The sequence below is a fragment of the Odontesthes bonariensis genome, chromosome 5, assembly GCF_027942865.1.
Source record: "Odontesthes bonariensis isolate fOdoBon6 chromosome 5, fOdoBon6.hap1, whole genome shotgun sequence".
Classification (NCBI taxonomy): Eukaryota; Metazoa; Chordata; class Actinopteri; order Atheriniformes; family Atherinopsidae; genus Odontesthes; species Odontesthes bonariensis.
The window spans coordinates 37525050-37536582 of record NC_134510.1 but is presented as its reverse complement, the minus strand read 5'-3'; the positions used below and the strand labels follow the sequence as shown (position 1 = coordinate 37536582).

General features: G+C 41.3%; 1 protein-coding gene across 1 annotated transcript; it reads right to left on the bottom strand.

Annotated features, from left to right (window-relative positions):
- Positions 1–4107: 4107 nt before the first annotated feature.
- On the bottom strand, positions 4108–10592 carry gpatch4 (G patch domain containing 4). The gene is made up of 8 exons (XM_075466313.1): positions 10485–10592; positions 9266–9344; positions 9103–9176; positions 8932–9024; positions 8722–8838; positions 7012–7127; positions 5301–5351; positions 4108–5192 (listed from the first exon to the last, which is right to left on the bottom strand). Exons 2-8 carry the CDS (start codon positions 9342–9344, stop codon positions 4496–4498), a joined length of 1227 nt encoding a protein of 408 aa, XP_075322428.1. The 5' UTR covers positions 10485–10592; the 3' UTR covers positions 4108–4495.
- Between the last annotated feature and the right edge of the window lie 941 nt (positions 10593–11533).

Genomic DNA, 11533 nt, shown 5'->3' with positions numbered 1-11533 from the left:
GTTCAATCCTCATTTCCACTGAGAATTTCCCAAAATCCCTCTTTCCATACGGTTTTAGACCATACCCACAATAGACAGCAGAGGGCGCTTATCCCACATTTAGCTGGATTTATCCACACTATTTTAACTATGGCTGTGTTCGAAACCGCATACTTCTCCTACTTCTCCTACTACTCATACTAACTTTTTGAGTTAGTATGCAAGTTTGAGTAAGCGAGAAGTTCCCGGATGCATACTAGATTCTCTGAAATGTTGGGTATGCATCATGAGGTTACTACTCATACTCAAACTACCCAAGATGCAACGTAACGTGACGTCGCCGATCGTCATTTCCTGTCAAAACGGAAGTTTCAAGCTAGCTACAACGAGGGTAGGTTCACTTCCTGTTTTCAAAACAAAAGCACCAATTGTATCGTAATGGCTTTCCCTATGATAAAAGGCAACGGGTATTTTATTTTGTGAAAATAACCGGAAGTGCGTTGCTCACTGCGACTAGCTTTAGCAGCGCTGAATTCGTGGGAACAAAATTGTAAACAGCCGGTATTTAGTCAGGTTTTCAACACGTTGGGGATCTAAACGACTACTTTCTCACCTGAAAATGTTTCAAATGTTGCTAAAGTTTACAGAGTTTAGAGCTTAAGAGAAATCAGTTTCAGGCCGGCTGATTTCGGCTCGGGCAGGAGCGAAATGTATTGTGGGTAAACGCTCTGCATACTGTCTGATCGATGAGTATGTAGTATGTAGTTTCGAACACAGCCTACGTTACATGAACAACATTGAGCTGAGTTAAACTATTGTAACCTGTTTAAATAAAGTGGCCGAGTTTCCACTGATGTTTTCTATTCGTCTTTAGAGGACATGAATAAGAAAATGTAAATAGTTATTGTATAAATGAAAACTTCCAAGGAGTTCAAGGTGTGTTTTTAACCTCAGAGGAATTATTGCACATTACTGTGTGTATTTCACCGGGGAGCTGGCTTGCGAGCCAGCCGTTTTCACGCAAGATAGCGAGATCCCGCGATAATCCGGAACGTACGCGAGACTGTGTATATAAAGGAAACGACAGCTTACTTTGCTTCTTCCACGTGGAAGAACCTGTTGATCTGACCATATATCCTCTACTTTTCTGCTTATATCATAAGTGGGCTAGTCAGTTTCTATATTTGTCTAATTGTGGTTTTATTTTGAAAGGGGGCGGAGGTTTATTTTGTTGATTCTGTGTCGGATTTCCTGTACTGTTTAAAAAAAAATTTTTTTATTAAATCGTGTACAAAATACATGGCCTATGTCATCTTATATACATTTTAAAGGAGCAGGTGCATATGAAGAATGCAGAACAGAAAGCATGAAAATAAAATCTTCATTAAACAAATAAAGACAAAATAACGTTTTTTATTTCCAACTAGAAGTGGAAAATTAGGAGTGATGTGAGTGGAGTTGGAAACAATCCCTTGAATTAAATGTAAAGTAGGTTTAGGGATGGCTTTTATTATGGATACAAAGAAATTTCGATTGGTGATCATATTATATGAGGCAAAAATTTTCATATGTACACCCTTCATCATCAACGAAACGAATTAGAGACCAAATACCTTTATCCATCCAGTCCTTGATATACAGCGACTTGTTTCTCCTTGTTCCATATGGGTGTGTTGTGTGGGGTGAAGTTATGATTGTACAGGAGTTTCCAATATAAAAGGACTTGCTGGTGAAAAAGGGAACCTGTGCTGGGGCAATCTGCTCTGTTGAGACGCTACGCGGCGGGCGCACTCTCATTGCAGATGTTACATTTCCGGTGGAAATTGGGCTTTGGGGCCTATTAAACTGCCCGTTTCCTTAAAAAGATTTACTCTCTTCATCATCTCAACCAGCTTCATGAAGTCATCGCCTCTTCCCAACATTTTCCACATCATTTCTTTTTACAGAGCTATTTTATTTTAACTCGTAGTATCGATTCTATGACCCGAGTAGGTCTGCTGGCTGGGTATCAACACCATCTTACCACAACTGAACTATGAAATTAAGAAATTCTTCCCGTCAACTTTTAGGCAAGGCATCTTTATTTATATAGTGCATTTCATACCGCAGGCAACTCAATGTGCTTTACATAAAGAGAAGGCATTTAAAAGATCAAAGTTAAAACACAGTTAAAAGCAATCAAAGAAGAGGGGGGAAAATAAAAATAATCATTAATTAATTAAAAAGCAAAGAGTGCAGATCAAACACTTTCAGATGTCATATGCACAGCTAAACAGAACTGTTTTCAGCCTGGATTTAAACATTGTCAGAGTTGAGGCCTGTCTCACATCTTCTGGAAGACTGTTCCAGATGTTAGGGGCATAAAACTGAAACGCAGCCTCACCTTGTTTAGTCCTGACTCTGGGCACCAGCAGGAGACCCCTCCCTGGGGCAGGAGACCCCTCCCTGGGGCAGCAGACCCCTCCCTGGGGCAGGAGACCCCTCCCTGAGGTTCTCAGAGCCCGAGTTGGTTCATATGGCTCTAACATGTCAGAGATGTACTTTGGCGCTTGACCATGAAGAGACTTGTACACAAGCAGAGCTGTTTTAAAGTCTATTCTCTGAGCGACAGGAAGCCAGTGCAGAGGCCTGAGCACTGGACTAATATGGTCGTGTTTCCTGGTTCTGGTCAGGACTCGAGCAGCAGCGTTCTGGATGTACTGCAGCTGTCTTACAGCCCGTTTAGAGCCCAGTGAGCAGGCCGTTACAGCAGTCTAACCTGCTGGAGACAAACGCATGGATCAGTCTCTCTAAGTCTGCTTTAGACACTATTCCTTTGATTCTGCCAATGTTTTTTAGATGGTAAAAAGCTGCTGATGTTACTGATTTAATGTGGCTGTTAAAGCTATAATGTGTAATATTTCACGTTGTCTATTAACAAATTTGAGTCTTATCATTCACAAGTGGAAACGAAAAATGCGAAGCTGATGACATGTCCTTCTACAAATCCCGTAGTTTTAAAATGGCGGAGCGACATGGAGACATTCATTGTCCGTGAAATATTACACATTATAGCTTTAAAGGTCAGGTCTGAGTCCAATATTACCCCGAGATTTCTAACTTGATAGTTAGGTTTTAGAGAGTCTCAAGGTGACTGATAACACTTTCTCTTTGTTTCTGTGGGCCACAGACAATGATTTCAGTTTTGTCTGAGTTTAGCTGGAGGAAATTGTTTTGCATCCACACACTGATCTGTTCGATCTTTCCAGTGGTTACTTCAAGAGATATAAAGTATTAGAATTCAATGATCTGTATTCTAGTCAATAGTTTTGATATCTTCACATTTAACGATGCAGTAACAGTAAAAACTAGGGCCGGGCGAGTTAACGCGATAATAACGAGTTAACTTGTTAATTATTTAACGCAGATAAAGATTTTTTTCTCGCATTAACGCGGGTTTTATTTTGTAAAAGTCTGTTGCTGTCTGCTGTGGAACAGGAAAAGAAAGTAATCGGCGGATCCACCAAACCTGGAGAAGGGTACGGAACTTTTACTCGGCCATTTTCATTTTAAAGTTCTTCCAGACGGCGGAGTCGACAGAACCAAAGTCATCTGTAAACACTGCCAAGTTGAATTGTCTTCTCAGCGTAGTAGTTCCAGTCTAAAATATCACTTAAAGGCAAAACACACAACTGATAGCAGCAAGTCATTCAAGGAAACAGACAGTGGAGCGAGGCTTCTACATAAAAACTACAGAAAGATGCTGATGTTAAAAGTGTGTTTGCACAACAAATGTTATGGCACTTTCATTCATATGGCAGCACATTTAAAATAAAGCTACTTTTGGATTATTTTTGGATTTTGTATACAAATGCGATTAATCGTGATTAATTAGATTAAACAGTTTAATCGTTGCCCAGCCCAGTAAAAACAGATCATTATCAGTGAAAACAGGAAAAGAACACAGTAACTACCCACCTTTCTTTCGTAATATATACGGTAATATGACGTGTTCAGTTAAGACTAAAATGAGTCAATTTAATTGGAAATCTAATAAAAGCAACAAACAAAAAAAAAAAAAAGTGTGAATCATTGAAAAATATTTTTCTCGCTTCCAATTAAATGTGAAAAGAAAAAAAACCGACTCAGTTTTATTTGTGCTTATCGGTATTTTTCATCTTTATTTTAAAAACAGTCGTCAGCTGCCTCTAACAGTGTTTCAGATTTCATGGTAAAAACTTACTGTTAAATCCACTCCAGCTGTAACGTGCACCGACCCTAAAGAGCCACGTGGATTTTTCTAACCTCAGAGAGACGGCGTTTGCGTGACGGATTCATGTGAACGCATCAGTACCTGACTGATCTGAACCACAGAAAGAAAGAAGTTCTCATCATATGTAGACTTCCGGAGTTGATTTATAGGCCAAAGCAGCGCGTTCTGCACATGAATTAATAGAACTGCTTTAAGGGAACAACCAGTTCCCCCAATAAGCAGAGATCTAGCGGTTCCTTTTACTAAAACAGATCGTTTTGTTCATCAATCTTTGGACTTCTTTTTCTTCCTTTTTGGGGGAAGAACCTGCTCGTCAGCTTGATCGTCCATTAACGGTTTGTCCTTTTTGCACTTTTTCCTTTTCTTCTTCTTCTCCTCCGTCGACACTTGTGCTTCCTCCGGTGCGGTTCTGGATTCTCCCTCGTTGCTCCCCTCTCCCTCCCCAGGCTCACTGGAGGACTTCTTCCTCTTCTTCTTCTTTGCTTTAGAGGCAGAGTGCAGCTCGTGAGTTTCCTCTGAACTCTCTGCAGCAGGCGAGCGGGTCATTTCGCCTCCATACTGCCCGACGGCGTTTCTCCTCTTTCTTTTCTCAGAGAGGTCCTCTTCGTCACTTTCAACACAGATTATTTCTGCCTCTCTTTCCTCAGCGTCCTTATTTTTCTTCTTCTTCTTCTTTGGTTTAACGTCCGTTTCAGGATTTTCCATTTCTTGCTCATCAAAGCTCTCCCTGGATGTCTCCTTCTTCTTCTCCTTCTTCTTCTTCTTCTTCTTCTCCTTCTTCCTGCAGCCGTCCTCTGCTGTCTCCTGCCGCTCTGGCTGGGAGGTCGGGGGAGTTGGTGCGACCAAAGCTGGGGACGAACTCGCTGGTTGGCTCTTCTTGCCGTATTTGGCCATGAACTCGGCCTCCTGCTGCTCCAGCCTGGCCAACTTGGCGCTCATTTTCAGGCCATGCCGGGCTCCTCTGAAACGAGTCAAACAGGTGATGTTCTCTTAGCTGCGTTCCTTGTGAAGCTCTTCATTTGGGATTAAAACTCATTTTTGTGGATTTTTAAGAATCTTATTGACTTACTTGTGTGCCGTGCGTCCTCCACAAGCTTTGATCAGGTCGCGATCAGAAAGCCTGAAAAGAATCAGTAAGTTATTGATAGTTAAGGTGAAAGCTGACCGTAGAGGTCCTTACTTACAGAAACTACAACTTACTCAAAGATAAACTTGCAGTGTCTTGTTGACAATGCATTAGATTAAAGGGATAGTTCGCCTCTTTTGACATGAAGCTGTGTAACATCCCATATCAGCAACATCATTTCTGAACATCTTCTTACCCCCTGCTGCGTCCTGTGAGCAGAGTTCCAGCCTCGTTTTGGTGTTGATGAAGGTAGTCCGGCTAGTTGGCTGGGGTTTAAAAATAAAGCGTTTTGCTTCTCAAAACAATATGCGTTCAAAAGAGTAATACATTTGCATCACAAAATCGTTCTCCAGGAAAAAGTCAGATCTCACAATCGCTTGGTCCTATTTTCTCTCCCTTCGTATCACTGCCTGCTGCCGCCTGCCGACAGCCGCGCCTGTTACGCTGTTTACTGCTCGGAAGTGTCAGTAATGGGTTTGGCAGGACACGGACTTTCGAAAAACAAACTGATTTATTATATTCAAAACAAAGCGTGGCTACCAACAACTAAACTGTGAGAAAACAAAAAGACTTGATTTGACAGAGAAGGAATTCACAAAACTGAAGGGGAAAACTGGAAACTAAATACTGAACTGGGTGATTGTTGAATGAGTGCAGCTGGGGACAATGAACACAGGTGACGTGAGTGAGACTAATGAGCAGAACATTGGGACTGAGGAAAAAGCAAAGGCAAAACTTAACTAAACAAGGACTTAAAAACTAAGGCATAACTAACACATAATAGAACAAAACTAAAAATATGGGGAAAACCCCATGAACGTAACAGGAAGCAGGGGACTGCTCGGTCTGCACAGTGATACGAAGGGAGAGAAAATAGGGCCAAGCGATTGTGAGGTCCGACTTTTTCCTGGAGAACGGTTTTGTGATGCAAATGTATTACTCTTTTGAACGCATATTGTTTTGAGAAGCAAAACGCTTTATTTTTTAAACCCCAGCCAACTAGCCGGACTACCTTCATCAACACCAAAACGAGGCTGGAACTCTGCTCACAGGACGCAGCAGGGGGTAAGAAGATGTTCAGAAATGATGTTGCTGATATGGGATGTCATACAGCTTCATGTCAAAAGAGGCGAACTATCCCTTTAAGCCCATCCAGACTCTTTTCATGTATCATTTCCACGATGGTGGAATGACCTGCCGAGTGCTACCAGAACAGGGCGTCCCTGAATATCTTCAAGAAACTCTTGAAGACGCGGCTCTTCAGAGAGCATCTCCTGCCCTGTACCTCCCTCTATCTCTGCTCTGTCACCTCTGACAGAGTTGGGTTTCCTTCTGTGTAGCTTATTGTTAGCTCTAATGTTATATCCTCATTTGTAAGTCGCTCTGGATAAAAGCATCTGTTAAATGCAGAAACACTAGAGTGAAAAACAAACCTTAGGATTCAGCTTTCCATTCGTGTTACTAAGCGGATTTCATCTTTTTTGACATTTTTTGTTGAATTCAAAACAAAGACAGATTGAGCACAATATGCAGTATGAAGCCCAACTGAGCAACTTCTTAAAGCTACGACAAATTACACTACAATCTGTGCTGTATTTTTTTAGAGTAAAAATGTTGCATAATTGGGAGATCTGTAAACAAATGAACGTTTTACTTGGTGGTGCTGGAGAGATCCAGCGTCTGCTCCTCATCCTCATCCGAGCCGCTGCTGTCGTCCGAGTTGGAGGACGTGGGCTCCGGCTGCTCCTGACCCGACAGCAACGTAGCGGACTGAAAGAGGAGCCAAAATCTCATTCACATACATCACATAAAAACTGTGGGGATAGTCGTGCACAATGTTGGAGATTAGCCTTGGTTTTGGGGTGTTTTTGTTCCTTTAAAAAAGGTTTAACTGACTGTAATTCTTATAGAGAAGGCACCAGAATTTGAGCATATTCTTTAAAAGAAAGAATAAATAAGCAAATGTGAATAAAACTAAGGCTGGGCAACGATTAAAATGTTTAATCTAATTAATCGCATGATTTCCCTGATTAATCACGATTGTACGCAAAATCCAAAAATTAATTCATAAGTAGTGTATAGCTTATAGCATTTAGTTTTATTTTTTAAATATTTTTTGGGGCTTTTTATGCCTTTAATGGATAGACAGTTGGAGAGAGACAGGAAGCAGGGGGCAGAGAGAGGGGGAAGACATTCAGCAAAGTCCCGTCCGATGCGGGACTCGAACCGGGGCCAACTGCAGCTAGGACTGTAGCCTCTGTACATGGGGCGCCTGCTCAACCCACTACGCCATCGACCGCCCCATTTAGTTTTATTTTAAATGTGCTGCCATATAAATGAAAGTGCCATAACATTTGTTGTGCAAACACACTTTTAACATCAGCATCTTTCTGTAGTTTTTATGTAGCAGCCTCGCTCCACTGTCTGTTTCCTTGAATGACTTGCTGCTATCAGTTGTGTGTTTTGCCTTTAAGTGATATTTTAGACTGGAACTACTACGCTGAGAAGACAATTCAACTTGGCAGAGTTTACAGATGACTTTGGTTCTGTCGACTCCGCCGTCTGGAAGAACTTTAAAATGAAAATGGCCGAGTAAAAGTTCCGTACCCTTCTCCATGTTTGGTGGATCCGCCGATTACTTTCTTTTCCTGTTCCGCAGCAGACAGCAGCAGACTTTTACAGAATAAAAGCCTGTGAGCAACAGACTTTTACAAAATAAAAGCCTGTGAGCAACAGACTTTTACAAAATAAAAGCCTGTGAGCAACAGACTTTTACAATAATAAAATAAATAATAAAACAGGGGTGGTCTGTGGCGTAGTGGGTTGAGCAGGCGCCCCATGTACAAGAGGCTACAGTCCTCGCTGCAGCTGGCCCCGGTTCGAGTCCCGCATCGGACGGCCCTGTGCTGCATGTTGTTCCCCCTCTCTCTGCCCCCTGCTTCCTGTCTCTCTGAACTTTCCTATCCATTAAAGGCACTAAAGCCCAAAATATAAAAAAAAATTTATATATATTTTTTAAATAAAAAGAAATATAAAAAAAAATAAAACCTGCGTTAATGCGCAATAAAATATTTTTTCGGCGTTAATTGGCGAGTTAACGCAATAATAACGAGTTAACTCGCCCAGCCCTAAATAAAACACTTCACAAGAGAAATAAAATCACAAAGACTCTGTGCTGCCATAATAACAAAACAAAAAAAAAGTTCAAGACAATTTCACAAAAAAAAAAATAATAATAATTTGTCTTGATTCACCTCCAGTGGTTCTTCAAACTCTGAATTCATGTGAGCAGTTTAAGCACTGAACTGCAGAGCAGGCTGGGTCTGACAGGACCGGGTTTATGAACAGAAAAAGCAGGAATTACCTTGACAAAGCATCCGTAAAGCTTGGCTTTGGCCAGCGTGGCTTTGCGTGGCTTCTTGTTGGAGATCATCCCATCCTCTTCCTCCTCCTCTGCAGTCTTCTTCAACTTAATCCCGTTCTGAAAAAGACAGAAACGCCCTGAACTCAAGGCTGATCGGAGCGTCTGATTTTACAAAGGCGTGCAGGAGCAGAGGCTCTGTTCTGGACCTACGTGATCGGACTCCACCTGCAGACTGGAAGAGGCCTTATTGAAGACATGATCCCACCAGTGGAAGGTGAACTGCTCCCCTTCTTTATGCCCAACCTGAAAGTGCAGAAAGAAGCTTTTATGCACGCCGTGTACGTTTACCTCAATGCTCCGTAAAAACCAACAGATACTCACTCCGCCTTTGTCACACTTCACTTTGACTTTGATGGCCTCCGATATGCCGTTTCCAGCTCGGCCCAGCCCTTTACCTGCAGAGAGGGGGGGGGGGAGTAAGACATGTGCACAGAGACCGAGGCGCCACGGCCGCTGATGCACCAAAGATGCTGAAACGCCTCACCGTGCTCCCAGCCGTGACGCAGCAGTTGCTGCTCCGCAAACTTCAGGCCACGACTTTTCTCTTGAACCGCTTCTGCCATCTGCTCAAAAACAGTTTGCAAAGTGCAGAAAACTTTATCGTTTGCTTTGCTCACAAGATAAACAGAGGGCAGACGACACGGTATTGTGCAAATATCGTTAAAAAAGTCAAATAAAATTTCATGTACAAAACAATTCAAAGTGCTTCACATAAAATAAAAGCATTGTGTGTGAGAAGCATTAAAAATACATAAAAGAATACAAAGAGAAACAAATTAAATAATTGTAGAGTAGAGAGTAGAGTACCACTTATTAATCCCGAAGGAAATTCGGGATTAATAATAAATAAAATGAATTTAAAAACCAGCAACAGTCCAGATAAGTTCAAAGATATTGTGCAGATTTCATGCATAGACACATGAGAAAAGAAATGTTTTTAACCTGGATTTAAAAATGTCTCCATTTGGTGAAAGTTTAATCTCCACTGGCAGTTTGTTCCACTTGTTAGCAGCATAACAGCTAAATGCTGCTTCTCCATGTTTAGTCTGGACTCTGGACTGGACCAGCTGACCTGAGTCCTTGGATCTAAGAGCTCTGCTGGCTTTATATTCTCTGAACACATCACAGATGTAAACCATCAGCAGGCTTTTAAAATCTATTCTGTGACTGACTGGAAGCCAGAGTAAAAGGTCTTTAATGTTACATATGTTAAACTGCCCATTTTTGGTCAATTTATCTCAGTTTCAATCATTTGTTACACCTTAAGCTGCTGCTTCTTAAACAGAGAAGCAAGAAAACAATCGGTTAATTTAACACAGCAGCTCTATAAATTGTGTTTTATTGCATTTACTGAAGGCCAGTCCTACACACCTTTAACTACACCTAAGATCTACACCAACTCATTCGGGTGGCGGCTTCTTGCCTTTTAACCAGCTGCTCAGTGACGGAGCTTCGGTTTAACTCGAAAGCAAACTTCCAGCTTTGGTTTCTGTCTCTAAAGGCTGTGAGGACACAGTCCAGTCCACCATCCAGAGAGGACAGCGTTTTAAATAACCACAGTTCATCCAGCGCATCGTTTGTTTTGTTTTTCTAACAAATGAGCTAAAAAGTTGAAGCTAGCAGCTAACGTGAAAGCAGAACTGAACTAAACTCTTTAACTAAACAGAAAGAAAAAGTGGACACATCTCTAAACGCCTGCTTACTTTAATGTTTCCTCAGCAGCTATCCATGCGGCTTCAGCAGAACGGTGACATGACACCGGAAACACTTCCTCCTCCTTCTTCTTCTTCCTCTTCGTTTTCTTCTTCTTTGTTTTTTTCATCCATCTTCCGAAGGCGCTCACTGCTGCCACCTGCTGGAGCGACTTAACTCCAACAATGACTGCTCGGATGATGTTTTTCAGCCCTGATAACTCTTCTCTCGTTGTCACCCTGATGTTTTCTTCTCTTTTCGGTGTTTTTTCTATGACTATGACATCACGACTATGACATCATCACTTTAAATGACTGTGCTAATGCAATACCTTTAACTTTGCACTGTAAGAGGCTAATTTTTGAGGCCTATGATCAACTCTTTCTTCGGCTAAAATATTTGTATGGGCAGCAAGCCAGATGAATGTGACTTTACTAATCCTGACACGGTGACTATTTGTCTATGAAAATAACAATTTAAAAAAAAAAAAAAAAACTTTTGTCTTAAAGGTGACCAAACTAAAATTAAACAGAACTCAAATAGTTACTTGACACATTGTGGGTTTCTGGTTTACACAGTAAGAAGGTCCAAAAACGTCAAAAATGTAGTTCATCGTGGGTTTATTCCGAGTTTGCAGGCAAAACAGAACACGGCAAGCTTTATAGGATCCCTTCTTGCCTCTCCTGCTCTGATTCCCATACTTGCTTCTGCTTGCCTCACCTGTTCACCCACTGATTGACGAACTGACAACTGAGAACTGCTAACTGGTAAAAAAAAAAAACATGTGACCACCCAAGTGCGCCCAGAGCTCCCTAAAATCCAAGTGCTTATATGAAACGCCCATTTCCCAAACAAAAAATTGATCAAATTAATTACAAACCAATTTATCCTAAACAACTCAAATCAATCAAAAATGCTAATTATCAAGCAAAAACTAAGCAAATAATATTAAATAAATCTAAATTCTATGGCTTAATTAGAAATAGAGAAATAGCTCCTACACTCATAGATATAATACTCACTTACCAGATGAGCATTTGTACCTCTAGTCTTGAGTCAG

Excerpts from the sequence above, each read along its gene's own strand:
- gpatch4 (XM_075466313.1), bottom strand. The coding sequence starts at position 9,344 with ATGGCAGAAGCGGTTCAAGAGAAAAGTCGTGGCCTGAAGTTTGCGGAG. Across the intron at positions 8,839-8,931 it reads TGCAGGTGGAGTCCGATCAC|AACGGGATTAAGTTGAAGAA; the intron begins GTAGGTCCAGAA and ends TGTCTTTTTCAG. Across the intron at positions 5,193-5,300 it reads GGAGGACGCACGGCACACAA|AGGAGCCCGGCATGGCCTGA; the intron begins GTAAGTCAATAA and ends GACTCGTTTCAG.